Source organism: Dromiciops gliroides, chromosome 3 (genome assembly GCF_019393635.1).
Source record: "Dromiciops gliroides isolate mDroGli1 chromosome 3, mDroGli1.pri, whole genome shotgun sequence".
Taxonomy (NCBI): domain Eukaryota; kingdom Metazoa; phylum Chordata; class Mammalia; order Microbiotheria; family Microbiotheriidae; genus Dromiciops; species Dromiciops gliroides.
Genome location: NC_057863.1, coordinates 243,766,921 through 243,783,133, shown reverse-complemented (window position 1 = coordinate 243,783,133; position 16,213 = coordinate 243,766,921). Strand labels below are relative to the sequence as shown.

Sequence of the window (16,213 nt, the reverse complement as noted above, 5' to 3'; positions counted from 1 at the left end):
TATCAGTAGTACAAAAATGAAATCACACCATACCTACTTGCATAAAGTATGCAGGACAGAATGCAATAGAAGCCAGGTTTGTCCTTTATTTAATTTTTTTGTTCCAAACCTGGCTTGGCCTTTGGTGTCTGGGGCGGTTAATAAAACTAGTTAATTTTGTTGATGATGACTATGATAAAGTCAACTTTATATTTACTATGGATTCCTCCTTGAGATAACTGGATATTTATTTTAAAATAATTTTTAACCAAGTGTAAGCAAAGTCGAGCAATGTCATCAGTCATTTTGCATTAGGAAATTACATTTCTCAATGTGTACAGTCAGGCTGATATGTAGCAATCTGTAGATCAAAAGAAAGTGCCATGCTCTGTAGAGATGATTTCATTGGGAAATTAATGTGTTCATCTAAGGATATTCTTGTGTGATCAAAGATACTGTAGTTGATGTAGCATGGGTACTAGAGTCAGGAAAACCTAAGCCCCCATCCTACTTCAGATACCCACACTCATATAAGTCTTCTTGATTCCAAGCCTACGTGGATATCCAAGTGGTTAGAGCACTCTCTATCCACTGTGCCACCTAGCTGCCCATGACTACTGGGTAAGTCTTTTTAAAATTAATAAAACCTTTATTTCTATATCTGTAAAATGAGAATAAGGGCAGTTAGGTGGCACAGTGGATAGAGCATTGGGCTTGGAATCAGGACGACTTATCTTCGTGAGTTCAAATCCGGTCTCCAGACACTCAGCTATGTGACCCTGGACAAGTCACTTAACTCTGTGTGCCTCAAATCCTCATCTGTAAAAATGAGCTGGAGAAGGAAATGATGAATTACTTCAGTATCTCTGCCAAGAAGACTCCAAACAGGGTCACAAAGAGTCAGATATGACTGAAAAACAACTTAAGGACTTAACAAAGTGAGATTAAAAATAGCTCCTACTTCATAGGACTGTCATGAGTCTCAAATGTGATAATGTAAGTCAAGAGCTTTGTAAACCTTAAAGAACTACACAAATGCTTTTTTATTATTATTATTTACTTATTTATTGATTGATAATTTTGCTGATCAAATAGAAGCTGTTAAGTGGCATCACATGATGGTGGATGAAGCACTGCATTTGTATTTGGAGTCAGATTTTGGCTCTCTCACTTATTACCTGTGTAACCTTGAACAAATCATTTAACTCTTCTGGGCCTCAGTTTCCTCAACTGTAAAATGAAGGGGTGAGACTAGATGACCACAAGGTCAATGTCTAAATTCATGATCCTATAAACTAGATGTTCCCTTGAGGTTCCTTCCAGCAATAGATCCATGAGCCTACAAAATTCTTTGTAATAGAGCTGAAACAAGAACAGAGGATTATAGTGTTAGAGCCAGAAGACCCCTCAGGTGTCTACTAATTCAATGTTATCATTTTAGGTGAGAAACCTAAGGACCAGGGTCATATAGGTAAAAAGTGGCTGAGGTAGGATTTGAACCCAGAGCTTCTGTCTCTCAAGCTAGTGCTCTCTACACATTACCACTGTACTTGATGTTGGTCATTTTATTCATTCTGAGTTTTGTTGGGCTTTTTTTTTTTCTTTTGACAGTGTGTGTTTTTGAAATTACAGATAGTGCGGTCAGCTCAGTGGCCATTCGACAGTCTGGTGGATATGTTGCAACAGTAGGAACTCGGTTCTGTGCTTTGAACTGGGAGGACCAATCGCTATCTGACCTGGGTGCTGTGGATAAAGATAAGAAAAACAATCGATTCAATGATGGGAAGGTGGATCCAGCTGGAAGATACTTTGCTGGTATGCTTTTCACTTTTTGGCCTTTGCCTTTCTGTGTTTATAGGGAAAACCTTTATTACAATATGTTGAGGAGAAAGAAAATGCCGTTAATGACAGACTTTCTCCACTAAAGCCTTCCTCAGCTGTGACATCACGACAGGGAGGTGGCCCTGTGTTCTCAAAGGCTCTGCAAGAAGACAGAAATCCTAGGAGGTCCTACCAAGCAGGACATAGCTTTGCTAGGAGGGCTAGCAATAGACTTGAGGCCAGTGTGGATCAATTTGAAAAGGTTTATCACCAGGTGATGGATTTTTCTGGGCTACAGAAATTTCAGGATGACTGTTTGCTAAGACATGGATGGGTTGTCATATGTACTGGTTAAAGGATAGGGTGTGTGGTGTAGTAGTAGTAGTAATGGTAGTAGTAGTGGCAGCAGCAGCAGCTAGTATTTAAAACACTTTTAAGCAGCTAGGGGGTGCAATAGAATGCCAGACCCAGAGTCACGAGGACTTGAGTACAAATCTGGCCTCAGACACCTCCTAGCTGTGTGACCCAGGGCAAGTCACTTAACCTTACTGTTTGCCTCAGTTTCCTCATCTGTAAAATGAGCTAGAGAAGGAAGCGGCAAACCACTCCAGTATCTTTGTCAAGAAAAGCCAAATGGGGTCACAAAGAGTCAGACACGACTAAAATAACCGAACAACACCAACAACAAAAAGCACATTAGGATTTATAGATCTTTCAAGGGGAGTCCTATGGCAAAAATATCTTCCTTTTTCCTCTTCTAGTGCTGTCTTATTTCCATTTATAATAGGAAACTGAGATGATTGCATTGCTTGACCCATTTCTGTATCTGCTAAAAGAAAGGAGGGAAAGAGTTGTTTTCTCATTTTCTCTCACTGATGATACATCCTGTGGAGCTATGATAGCAGACTATTATTTCTTATTTTCCTGGCTTACTACATCCCAGTGAAAAGATGTAAAGTCATGAAAATTCTTGATGTATTGGAGACAATTAAAAGCCAAAGGCCTCTTAGTTATAGAAAGAAAAATCAACTTTCCCATCCTTAGTTGTTAAATGGGAATTTGTTGCTTTTCTGCATTTTAGACAAGGAATTACTGGTAATTCAATTTAAAGGGCCTGACAGATCATTGCAATTTATTTTCATGGCCATCAGCTGAATAATATGACACAAGCACGGGGTGGAACCAAAGGCTAATTTGAATAAGTATATACTTATTTTTTGGTGGGGAAATCTACCAGTTACAAAGACTAATTTTCTTTTTAGTAGCGTAGAACCCAGAGTGTCAGAAATCTGGGCTGGTGCTTTGTTAAATTGTAGTGTTTACATTAACAATTACCCTTTTCTAAAAAAAAAGAATTGCGTAGTATAGATGCTGAATGAACCATACTATTTCTTTTGTTTTTGGTGCTGTTGTTTTTTTCTATTTTGAGGTTTTTCATCAGTGCTCTGATTTTTTTCTCTTATAACATGACTAATGCAGAAATAGGATTAATGTTATTATGTGTATATATGTATATGTGTATATATATATGTATGTGTGTGTGTGTGTGTGTGTGTGTGTGTATAACCTATATCAAATTACCTGCTGTTTAGGGGAGGGTGAAGAGAGGAGAGGGAGAAAAATCTGAAATTGTAAAGCTTGTATAAACAAAAGATGAGAACTATCTTTACATGTAACGGAAAAAAATAATAAAATACTTTATTAATTAAAAAAACCCCACAATTACCCTTTTCTAAGAAAGATATTAACAAGAACTAGTATGTATATAACACTTTAAGGTTTGCAAAGTGGTTTATAAATAACTCATCCTTACAACCCTAAGTGTTGTTATCACCCTCATTTTATAGATGAGGAAACTGAGGTTGACAGAGGTTAAATGACTTGCCCAGGGTCACAGAGCTAATAAATGTCTGAGACAGGATTAGATCTCAGATCTCCCTGACTTCAAGTCTAGCACACTCTCTGTTGTGCCACCTAGTCAGGTTAGGTTGTGTATTGAGGAGCATCATGAATCTTTCTTTATAGGGAAGTGTGTAGGAGGTAATCAAAATGGTTACAGCTGCATATGAAATGGAGAGGGGAAACGAAACAGGGCTAGAGTTTAGGATTTTTAAAATGCATGCAAAAGATTTTTCATAAACTGGTCAGTTAAAGACATTATTAAAGGTCCCTAGCTCTTGGGTTGATGATGGGTAGAAGGACCAAGGACTGAGAAAGACAGAGTGAATGAAGTTCCTGAGGGGAGCTCAGAAAAATCCTGTCAGAGGCCGGGGAATTTTGAGTGTTAGCAGAAACCTCCCCCTACTTCTGAAAGGCAGCCTGTTATAGGGGGAAAGGTTTGGAGTCTGAAGACCTGGATTAGAATCCTAGCTCTTCTACTTCCTAGCAGTGTGACCCTGGTCCAGTCACTTAAACTCTCTGGGTCTCAGTTTCTTTGTCTGTAAAATTAGGGGGCTTTGATTAGGGACCCTCTCAGATCTCACCTAGTTCTACCCTGTTGGCAGAATAGATGATGTCATTTTTCAAAGCCTTCTGATTTTTGTAGGTACCATGGCTGAGGAGATTGCCCCTGCTGTGCTGGAGAGACACCAAGGTTCACTGTATGCTCTCTTTCCCAATGGCACTGTAAAGAAGTACTTCGATAATGTGGACATCTCCAACGGCTTGGATTGGTCCATGGATCACAAAATCTTCTATTACATTGATAGCCTGTCTTATTCTGTGGATGCCTTCGATTATGATTTACAGACAGGAAAAATCGGTATGGATGTTTTTGCTATTGTTGAAGTCACCTCTGTGTTATTACTTCCTTCTGCAGCTTAGAGTCACTGTCAACCTCTCTGCCCCAGGTGTCACGGCGAGACTCAATTGGATGGATCTAAGCAGCTTTCTCATATTGCAAATGCCATAGGACCTCATGGTGATATATGGGTCATTATTATACAGATTTGGGTAGAGGCCAGGTCAACCTCTATCCCTTTAAATGGGGGCCAGTGAATATTCTTCATTGTAATGCTGGTTTTTGTATGTGATAGTGAATGGGTGATGGACTTCAATCATCTTAACACACTACTAGCCATTGTTTTTGTTGTAATATTCAACTATAGTTTTGTTTTTAAAAGTTAATAAAATCAGTAATATAAAAAGAATAAATGGAATTAAAGCACTGGCCCTGGATTCAGGAGGACCTAAGTTCAAATCTGGCCTCAGACACTTGACACTTAGCTGTGTGACCCTGGGCAAGTCACTTAACCCTCATTGCCCTGTCCCCCCGCCCCCAAAAAAGAATAAATGGAATTATAGATAGTAAAATCTGGGTATAGCATAGGCCCAATAACTAGGTGGTATGGAGAGGACTTAGAGATCTTCAAAGGCTCTTCCAATAAAGTACAAGTCTGAAGAGTCCTGGCATGTGGAATGAGGAATGAATGGTATGCCTTTCACAGGAGAACCAGCTCAGCTAACTTTGGAGAGGCTTATGAATCAAAAGTTCAACATTAGGCCATGGATTTATTGGACTATAATCATTCACAAAAACCATCCATGTCTTAGTTACAGTCTGTGCAGGATGTTAGGGACTGTTGACACCAGCTTTATACACTGGGTTTCTATTGAATCTGATTCTACCAGTGTTCTATCAAAAGGTGTATTAAGTAAGATACAGGGAGTTGAATACAATTATCCTTTTCACATCCTGACTTTCCCCATCACAGTTACATGGGTCTGCATAAGAAATTAAACAGGAATTTAGGGAGGAGTTTTGAGGAAGCCATAGACACGTGAAGGCCAGCAGAAAACATGGGAAAAGTTTAGAAATTCGGAAATGCATAAAATTATATGTATAGTCACATATATAATATATATAATATATATTATTATCTCATACATATATAATCACATGATATCAACACATTTTATTTTTATTTGGGGGAGGCAGGGCAATGAGGATTAAGTGACTTGCCCAGGGTCACACAGCTAGTGTCAAGTGTCTGGATTTGAACTCAGGACCTCCTGAATCCAGGGTTGGTGCCTTATCCACTGTGCCACCTAGTTGCCCCATTTTATCTTTTAATACCATAATAATTCAGACTTCTATGGTACAAATGGAGAGCCAAAAAATTTTACGTGGATTTTCTAGATCACAGAGGCATCCCTAACCCCCTTGATGTGGGAAGGATAACTGTAAAGCAAAGATATCTAAAGTTAGATTGCAAGTGGTTTTTATATATTTATTAGCCCCAGACAACCAGTCAGCTTAACTTTAATAGTCCCTCAAAAGATAAAAGAATTAGAGTGAAATATTCTGGTTCTATAATTTCATTTAAAATAGTGGGGACAAAGATTACTTTAATGAATTTAACTTTTTTAAAAGAAATAAACAGCATTTTTTCTCACCCTCTCATCTCTTTCCCCTTCCCCTTCCTTTTTTTTTTTTTTTGAAGGAAAAAGAAAAAATCCTTCTAACAATTAACACAGTCAAACAAAATAAATTCCTGGATGATTAAAAAAAACAACAATTTTTCAGGTGTTTATGCCTTTAAGTTATTTTGTTATTTGGATGAATTTAAAAGGCAACATTTAAAAGGGATATTCTACTAGAAAAGCACGAATCTACTAGAGTCTCTTACAGAACTGAATTTAGTTTCTTAAAGAAACCAGAATTCTCTTTCTTCTTATGTATTGCATTAGAAAATCTGCCAGCACAGATGTCTTGCTCTAAAAATAAGGCTCTTGACTTTTTTCTCCTTTTCTTTCACATGTCCTATTTGGGTTTTTTTTCCCCTTTGTTGAACCTTTATTTGACTGTAACCATATTCTGAGTTCAGGAATTTGCAGTCCCTTGAAAGACCATTTGGGCTTTTGGTTCTCCAGGTTAGTTAAACCAACCCATTTGGGGCTTCCAAGTGCACCCCCTATATAGTCATACACATTTGGCTTATTCAGTAAATACGGCCTCACAGACTTGGTTTCTATAAAGTGCAGTAGTTTGTCAAAACAAGTTTGCACACAGCATTAATTTGGTGTTTTTGTTGTTTATGTGGGCAAGATTCAGTGCATTCCTAGAGTTAATTTGAATATCTATTCTATGAATAAAAAATCCAGAGGAAATTTTCCATTGTGATACACAGTCCAAATACTATCAGAGTCTAGGCAGGTGAATTCAGATTAATCTTAAAAATGACTCTCAGTATTTTAGTAAGAAAATCAATTATAGGGGGCAGCTAGGTGGCACAGTGGATAAAGCACTGGCCTTGGATTCAGGAGGACCTGCGTTCAAATCTGGCCTCAGACACTTGACACTTACTAGCTGTGTGACCCTGGGCAAGTCACTTAGCCCTCATTACCCACCCACCCCGCAAAAGAAAAAAGAAAATAAATTATAAGTATTTCATAATTCATTCCATTACCATTTTTCCATTACCAAATGGTTTTGAAAAAAAAAAATCTTGTGTGTTACCTTATCTATTTGTCTCATAGAATTTAAATTGCTTAAGAGTCTGGACCATATGACAAATGGAGACAATACATGGTTGATAATTGATAAATTTTAGTAATAAGCCTAGATATGGAAAAACTATATGATGCTCAGCACTGACCTACCTATTTCTACCCTAGCCAACCGCAGAAGTGTGTACAAGTTGGAAAAGGAAGAACACATTCCAGATGGCATGTGCATTGATACGGAAGGGAAGCTCTGGGTGGCTTGTTACAATGGAGGGAGAGTGATCCGGTTAGATCCAGAGACAGGTAGGTCCACCATAAGCTTACTTGTCTAAAGAGAATGTAGTGGAATTCTCACTTTATTAGGGGGAGTAGAAATCTATTATAAAATTAATATGATTTTCATTATTGATAGGACAGTCTTCAAAATACGAATCGTAGACTTTTCAGCTGACAAGTCTTGATTCTACTTCCTCAGGATCACATGAATCCACTCTCTTCTCACACCACAATCACCTTGGTCTAGTCCCTTATTACTTCTTACCTGTGTTATTGCAGTAGACTCCTAAGAGGCATCTCTGTATCTAGTCTCTTCTCTCTGCCATTCGTTATCCACAGAGCTGCCAAACTGATAGACCCAAAGCTCACATCTAACCATATCAGTCCTTAGCTTAAGAAACTTCTCTGGATGCCCATTGTCTCTACAGTGAAAGATAAACTCACCCCAGATCTTCTGGCTCTAATCCAGGGATCTTTGTGCAATGACCCTATCTCTCTGTGAGGAAGGGGCGCCAGTTGTCATAGCAGTCACATAATCAGTAGAACTGAATTTAAAACAAAGTGTTTTATTAACCAGGAAAAAGAATTCAAACAGTATTGCTGCCTGTGGAAAAAACTACTTCCTGCTGTTTTGGAGGAAAGGATTATTCTGAATTATATGTGACCTCTGCCCGAGATGGCCTGGAGCCTGATAAACTTTCAAGACAACCTGAGGCGGGAAGAATTTTCAAGGTGATTTGATTTTGTTTTTCTTCCATGAAAAAGAAACTGTTGCTGTTTCTTGCGTTTCCTTAATAGAGGCTGTTCCAAAAGTCTTAGCTTTAATAATGGCTTAAAACTTGGGGGCAGCTAGGTGGCCCAGTGGATAAAGCATGGGCCCTGGATTCAGGAGTACCTGAGTTCAAATCTGGCCTCAGACACTTGACACTTACTAGCTGTGTGACCCTGGGCAAGTCACTTAACCCTCATCGCCCCCCCCCCCAAAAGACTTAAAACTTAAAACTTTGGGCACATGCTGTCTGTGGCATTTATTTACCCAAATTCTTAGTTTGTCCTTCACTAGAGGACAAATAAAGGATGTGATTATTATATAAAAGTGACTCTAAATTCTCAAAGGCTGTGAGAGTAAAGCACCATCTCTAGCACACTCTACCAAACTAGAAAGACTCTTTGGGTATATTGATCAATCATTCAATAAGCTTTAAGCTCCTACTATGTGCCATGCACAATACCTCAAATCCTCAGTATGGCACACCTGACAGACAGGTTTCACCTTGGAAACTCATTCTACCACTGGACTTCGGTCCAGACTGGGTTTATGAAATGAGCTGTTAGTGTGGCTGTCTTTAGAATATGTTCAGGTTGGGGGCAGCTAGGTGGCACAGTGGATAAAACACCAGCCCTAGATTCAGGAGGACCTAAGTTCAAATCTGGCCTCAGACACTTGACATGTACTAGCTGTGTGACCCTGGGCAAGTCACTTAACCCTCATTGCCCTGAAAAAAAAAAAAAAGAATATGTTCAGGCTGTTATGAGCCTGAAGAGCCTTATGAACTTTCATTGGCACTGAAAGAAACACCAACAGAATCCAAGTGGAATCTTAGAGATGACAAGGAACCTTTAGAGTTCATCTGTCTAGTCCAGTCCCCTCATCTTGCAGAGGAAGAAAGTGATAGAAAATAGAGAGTCCTTAAGTCAAGTCAGCAAGCATTTATTAAGCACTTAATATAGGCTAGATACTGTGCTAAGCTATGGGAATACAAATAAAAACAAATAAAAATAGTCCCTACCTAAGGAGCTTACATTCTTTCTTTATTTATTTAGAATTTTTCCCCACCTTCCATGTAAAAACAAATTGTAATATAGATTTGGGGGGGGGGGCGGGGCAATGAGGGTTAAGTGACTTGCCCAGGGTCACACAGCTAGTAAGTGTCAAGTGTCTGAGGCTGGATTTGAACTCAGGTTCTCCGGAATCCAAGGCCAGTGCTTTATCCACTGCGCCACCTAGCTGCCCTCATGTAACATCGATTTTTAAATCTTTGTGTTCTAAATTCTCATCCTTCCTCCCTATTCCCCCACTTAAGAACTCCAGCAATTCAATGTAAGTTATACATGTGCAGTTGAGCAAAACATAGCAGACAAAAAGACTTTAGAAAAAGGAACTAACAACAACAACAACAACAAATACTAGGAGCTTACATTCTAATGAAGAAGAGAACACATAAAAGGAGAGTGGGGAGATGAGGTAGAAAAAGTCTGGGAAAGTCAGAAATATAGTTTGGAGAGGAAAGAAGACATGGCTGACCTGGGCCTACTCCTTAAAGTGGAGGTTCTGGGAGGAACTCGCCAATAAGAGAGAGGGGTGGAAGTGGAAGGTCCTTCCGCTATGTGAAGTCCAGTGCTTGAATGAGCTTCCAAGGTGAAAAGACTTCCGGTCCATAAGGAGAGCAGCCTGGAGAGGAATGAAGAACAAATCCATTTTCCTTTTAAAAGCCAAGTTAATTGCCAGTGGGTGACAGCTGGATTGGTGTCATGTGAATAATGAAATCTGATTATGCCTCAGATCTTACTACAGATGCCTAATTTAGTAAGTAATACCTTTCTTTAGGATAAGGGGAAACATTTAAGGATAATGTTAGAGTAAAGATTAAACCACATTCTCATTTCCATTCAGGAAATAGGAAAATTATTTGAAAGACTAGTCATGGGTGGGTTTTTCTTATTCCTTTTTTCTCCATGCCCAATCACCTTTTTTCTCTTTTAAACAGATAACTGGACTGGGTGTAAAAGGAATCGCCCCATATGCCTTTGCTGGATAATGCCTGAACCCTCACAGCAGTAACTTTCCCAGATCTCTCCTTTTGCTGTAATCCTTTGGCAGAATTTAGATTCGAGTAGAGTTAGATCAAGGAGGAAACACCAAAATGGACTTTTCCCCTAAAGATTAAACAACAACCTTTGACTGGTTTGATCTCTATTTGGAACAAGGTCCAAGGGTCACATTGGAATTGATGAGTCTTTGGGGCCAATTATTTTGTCCTTCCAAATGAAGAAGCCCAAGAACACCTTGTGCCGTAAATGCTTCATCCATGTTCATGTGCAATCATATGAGACTTAATTACTTCTGTCAATGCATTGTAAAATCCTCAGTAAATAGTGCTATGAAATTGCCAAGAATTATTCTTCACCCATCAACTGACATTGCTTCCCTCCACCCTGCCTCCCTTGTAAGCTCTACTTGAAGAGGGACCACATCTGTTCTTCCATTTAGTCATAAAAAGATCCAGGACATCATCTGTACCCAATAAATTTCAATCTACTTGCCTGACTGTTTTGGGTTTTTTTTTTATGTTTTAGTTTTAATGACAGACTCTCAGGGTTGCCAGTGATCTGAAGTTCAAGTCGCTTCTACATTACTGGCGAGCAGTCAGCCCCTGCTTGAAGATTGTCAGGGATGGTGAGATGGTTCTTGCCCTCAAGCAGATTGCAATCTAGTCAGGGGAGACAACATATGTGTATGCATATACATACATAGATGCATGCATGTATGTATGTTGTATATATATGTATATGTGTGTGACTATATAACAAGGTAACTCTAGGGCAAGGCACAAACAGCTCTCACCTTTGGGACCAAGCAAAATGAGCTGAAACTTTCCATTCAGGGGCCCTTCATATAATAATAGTAATCATGTCTTCTTTCTTTCCTTCCCTGAATCTTCATTTTTTCAATCTAAACATACCTATTCTTCATATAACAAGGTTTGGAGGGCCCTTCATGAACATGAATACCTTTTCTGGACACACCTCTATTTGTCAATAAATATGGTCAAATCATCTAAAACATGGCCTAATCAAAGACCTTTTTGAATGTGTCCTCTACCATCCTGGCTAAGTGATCCTGGACAAGTCACTTACCCTCTCATTACTCTAAGCAGCTTTCCAAGATGATTGGTGACAGAGAAAGTGCTAACTTGCACTGGTAGAGGGAGTTTCCTCACCATGGGTATGAATAAAATCATAGGTTGGAACCCTCACTTTTTTTTTTTTTTTGCGGGGCAATGAGAGTCAAAAGTGACTTGCCCAGGGTCACACAGCTAGTGTCAAGTGTCTGAGGTGAGATTTGAACTCAGGTCCTCCTGAATCCAAGCCTGTTGCTCTATCCACTGTGCTACCTAGCTGCCCCTGTGGATCCCTCACTTTTGCCATGACCTCAGTCTGAGTTCTTGCTCTATTTTGTTTATTCCCTTTTCTTCATAGAACTTCAATTATAGTAACTTATAGTGTTATTATATGTGTGTTGGAGGAAGGGCTTAAAGGCTGAGATGTTCTCACTTCAAAAAGCACACGTAGGTTCTACTGTGTATATGGAAATAAATGTTTTCTTTAGTGTTGGGTTTAGAATAAAAAATAGACCAAAAAGTTCATTCAGGAGACCGACCTGGCAGAATCCTTGGTTTCAGCTGCCATCTACTGGGCTTAGTGTGTTATTAATTTACCAACATGGAAAGAATGTTGAAAACTACAAAGTTGTAAGGTGGCCTTGGAAGCTTGAGAAAATTGTTTGGTTGCGGCCCCTGCCAGGACAAAACCCTTATTGACGGATGGGTCTCTTACTAAAGAAGGATGGAAGAAGATCCTGAAACCTTTCTAGGCAGCCTGTTCCTTTGTCAGATAACATATTAAGAAGTCTTTTGTTTTTTGTTTTGTTTTTGTTTTTTTTAACTTATCCTCAGGAAAATAATTTTGTGCCTATTTGCTTGGGGATGCTTGCAAATAGTGCCCGCACAGGTAAGAAGGGACTTGGTTTAATGGGTGAGAGGATTTCCTGGTAGTGACTGAGTGGTGTAATGATACTTAGAAGAAGCCAAAAGTTACCATGGAGAGTCAGGGAAAGGAGGTTTGATTTACTCTACTTTGTAGGACTCCTACCTGCCTCAAACCCAACGGAGAGGCTACCTAAAGAATGAACTGGGGGCAGCTAGGTGGTGCAGTGGATAGAGCACTGGCCCCGGATTCAGGAAGACCTGAGTTCAAATCTGACCTCAGACACTTAACACTTACTGGCTGTGTGACCCTGGGCAAGTCACTTAACCCCAACTGCCTCACCAAAAAAAAAAAAAAAAAAAAAGAACTGGCCAACAATAGAAGGATAGTGGGGGCAGGGAGGTTTTAGATTTTAGGGTGCTTACTTGTAATTTTCCTTACAAAAGTTTGTCCTGTCTTATCTTCTGTTATCTACTGTATAATAACGTCTAGAAAGTTTTGCTGTCATGCCTAACCTTTTCTTCTGCAGGTTAAATAGCCATTGCTTGAAACTTTCCTCATAGGTCCTGTTTTTGAACTCTGAGATCCTGTTGATTTCTCTCAGGAAGTGAATTCCAGTGTTACAGTGATCAGTGGTGAACATAACAGCTCGTAATTTGGAGATAGAGTTTTAGAGCTAAGCTGGACTAAGGGGTCATCTAGTTACAAGAAAGTAGGTGTCGAAGACGGTGGGCATCGAGCCAGCCGTCGACAGCAAGGGCATTGTGGTGGTGCTGAAGCGCCGGGCAGGTCAGAGGAAGCCTGCCACTTCCTATGTGAGGACCACCATCAACAAAAATGCCCAGGCCACGCTCAACAGTGTCCGGCACATCATCCGCAAGAACAAATACCGGAAAGATCTCTGCATGGCCGCTTTGCGCCAGGCCAGTGCCATCCTGTGGAGCCAGAAGCCAGTGGTGGTGAAGAAGAAGCGAACCCGCCCACCCAAGAGCACCTAGGGGGCCAGACCTGCCTTTGGCTAATAAAATCAAACTGCTCGACCTGTAAAAAAAAAAAAAAAAAGAAAGAAAGTAGGTGTCCATCAGTTGTGGAATAGCTGAATGAATTATGGAGGGCGTGTAGGGTGAAATGGAATGTCACTTTGCAGTAAAACACAATGTGAAGAATATGGGCAAGCATGGGAAGACTTAGATGAACTGATACAAAATGAAGTAAGCAGAACAAGGAAAAAATATGCACCTGATGGCAACAATGTAAATTAAAAGAATGACAACAAGCCCCCAGAATTCTATAGAATTACAATTAAGACTGGCACTGAAGAAGAGAAGAGAGGAGGAATATGTGTGTAGAATGTCACGTTTGGTGTCAGATTGGATTCATGTGTTGCTTAGTTTTGCCAACTTGTTTTCCTCTTCTCTCTAATTCTTTGTTACAATGAATGGATTTCTGAATGGGGGTGGGGGGAGAAAGGGAGAGAGAAAAAAGAGAGAGAAGGGGGGAAAGAGAGAGGAGAGAGGGAGAGACAGAGAGAAAGGAGAGGGGGGAGAAAAGAGAAGAGAGAAAGGGGAGAAGAAAGGGGAGAAAGGAGAGAGAAGAAAGAAGAGAGAGGGAGAGGAGAGAGAAGAGAGAAAGGGAGAGAGAAATAGGAGAGAGAGGGGAAAGAGAAAGAGGAGAGAGAGGAAGATTTGGAAATGAAGTTAAATCAAAATGAGATAGAATTTTATTTTTGAAAAAGAGATCTACTTGAACTCAGTCATTTGACAAAGGCCAAGAAAGTCAAATGACTTGCCCAAAGTCACATAGGCAATTAAGTAGCAAAGGCAGGATTTGAGCCTAGGTTTTCTGACACAAAAGCCAGCATTCTTTGCACTACACTAACCTTTCTCTTAGTCATAAGCTATCGCCATTCTAAGCTGCTCCAAGATAGTCAAGGGTTGGGGTGAGGGTGTGGGGAGAGAGTATGAACCTATAGATGCAAAAATGCTGCATTGGCCCTCTTGCTGTTGAGCTTAGGATAAATGGGGCAAATTAGTAACTGGAGATTCAGAATTATAATTTTCTACAACTAGCGTGTAGCAAGTTGGCACAAGGCCCCCAAGGAGGCATTTAATAGGCTTTTATCTGGTTTTCTGCATATGGTACTTTAATTATATTAACCAGGAGGCCAAATTCAATTCCTGGAACTTTTTTTTTTTAAATAAGCTGTTTCAGAGGTAAAATCAAAACTGTCCACAGATGTCAACATCTGGCTCCTCACAGGAGAAGTTTAATAACAGGCAAGTACAAACCCAAATGCACCATGCTTTCATGTGAGAAAAGGTTTCATTAAACTGGGATTAGTGGTTGCTAGTTTCCTCTAAGCAATTTTTGATATTTTATAACCCGTAAGAAGGAAAGAACACAGTTGCCACTGACTTAAAGAGCATGTAAGTGTTCTCTTAGGGCTACGGCATTTCAAGACACCGAGGATCTTAGAGTTCTTCCATTCTCTCCTTGAGCTTTAGTTAAAAATACTGTTTTTATAACAAAAGCATCCCAACCACACCGATGAGGTTACATTCAAGTGCATGGAAGAACAATTCAACGTAAATTCATAAAGCCAAAAAGAGCTCCTTTATTCCCTTTTCATTTGGGTCCCCTTTCACCTAATAAGCTGTTTTCCTTTCCTTATATACCTGTTTCTCTTCATCCTCTTAAAGCTCAGAGTGGGAAAGGGAGGAAAGTACCAAGTAATGTCACACTCAAACATTTGTTGAGCAAACCACAATTGAATTGGGGGGGGGTGGGAAGCAAAGAGATTCCTATTGTTTCTTTTTCCTTTTTTGATTCCAATTGTTTGAAGAATGTTGTCATTTTTCAGTTGTGTCTGACTCTTCGTGACCCAATTTGGGGTTTTCTTGGCAGAGACACTTGGTGTGGTTTGCCATTTTCTTCTCCAGGACATTTTACAGATGAGATAAACAAGGTTAAGTGATGTGCTCAAGGCCACACAGCTAAGAAATATCTGAGGCTGGATTTGAACTCAGGAAGATGAGTCTTGCTGACTCCTGGCCTGGCACTTTATCCACTGCACCACTTAGCTGCCTTCAGGAATATTCATAGCCATTAAAGCAATATAGCTTAAAGAATGCCGAAGGCCAGATGGTTTAGTAGTCAGAGACCAGAACGGAGAGCTGGCCTCTGGTTCAAGCTCTGTTACTTTCTATTAAGAAGGCAGGTAGTAATGCAGTTAGATGGCACAGTGGGTAGAGTGCTGAGCCTGTTGTCCAGAAGACTCATCTTCCTGAGTTCAAATCTTATCTTAGACACTGCCTAGATGTGTGACTTTGGACAAGTCATTTACCTCTGTTTACTTCAGTTTCTTGATCTGTAAAATGTCCTGGAGAAGGAAATGGCAAACTATTCCATCATCTTTGCCAAGAAAACCCCAAATGAGATCATGAAATGTTGGACATGACTGAAAAACAATTGAGCAACAACAAAAGTGAAGTGGATAGGACTGGTGTATTTGGAGTCAGGTGAGACTTAGGTTAGGATCCTGCTTCCTCTGCTTATCAGATGTGTGTAACCTTGAGCCAGTGACTCAATCTTTTCAAACCTTAGTTTTCTCATCTGTAAAAAATTAATAACAACCTAGTTATATCTCAGCACTAACCTCTCTTTTGTGAGGCTCAAATGAGAAGGTTTGTCAAATACTTTGCAAATCTTTTTTTTTAAATAAAAATATTTTATTATTTTCCAGTTACATATAAGGATAGTTTTCATCATTTGTTTTCATAGGATTTTTAGTTTACTTTGCAAATCTTAAATATTATATAAAAACCAGGGATTACTATTATTATTCCTAGTTGTGTGCTCACTCATTCTTCTCCAGACTTTATCCTGGATTTTCTTTACCACTGTGAGAAAATAATGGGATTTGGCA

At 39.6% G+C, this 16,213-nt stretch overlaps 2 protein-coding genes across 6 annotated transcripts in view; both read left to right on the top strand.

Moving 5' to 3' along the window:
- Positions 1-10,850, top strand: part of RGN (regucalcin) — a 32,725-nt gene extending 21,875 nt beyond the window's left edge. For 4 of the 5 annotated variants that reach the window (XM_043997840.1, XM_043997839.1, XM_043997838.1 and 1 more), the window contains exons 3-7: positions 1,591-1,794; positions 4,346-4,561; positions 7,417-7,548; positions 8,099-8,253; positions 10,290-10,850. In XM_043997840.1, the coding sequence (XP_043853775.1) occupies positions 1,591-1,794; positions 4,346-4,561; positions 7,417-7,548; positions 8,099-8,253; positions 10,290-10,340 (758 nt within the window). In that variant the 3' untranslated portion in view covers positions 10,341-10,850. The remainder of the gene's footprint in view (positions 1-1,590; positions 1,795-4,345; positions 4,562-7,416; positions 7,549-8,098; positions 8,254-10,289) is intronic. The other variant, XM_043997841.1, reaches the window with a different exon arrangement.
- Positions 10,851-12,400: 1,550 nt separating this feature from the next.
- LOC122747412 (60S ribosomal protein L28-like) lies at positions 12,401-13,286 on the top strand. The gene is made up of 2 exons (XM_043993444.1): positions 12,401-12,421; positions 13,005-13,286. Exons 1-2 carry the CDS (start codon positions 12,401-12,403, stop codon positions 13,284-13,286), a joined length of 303 nt encoding a protein of 100 aa, XP_043849379.1.
- Positions 13,287-16,213: the final 2,927 nt, after the last annotated feature.

Bases quoted from the DNA above. Each gene is read 5' to 3' on its own strand.
- LOC122747412 (XM_043993444.1), top strand. From the start codon at position 12,401: ATGGAGAGTCAGGGAAAGGAG. The intron at 12,422-13,004 runs GTTTGATTTACT...ACAAGAAAGTAG, and splicing joins TGGAGAGTCAGGGAAAGGAG to GTGTCGAAGACGGTGGGCAT.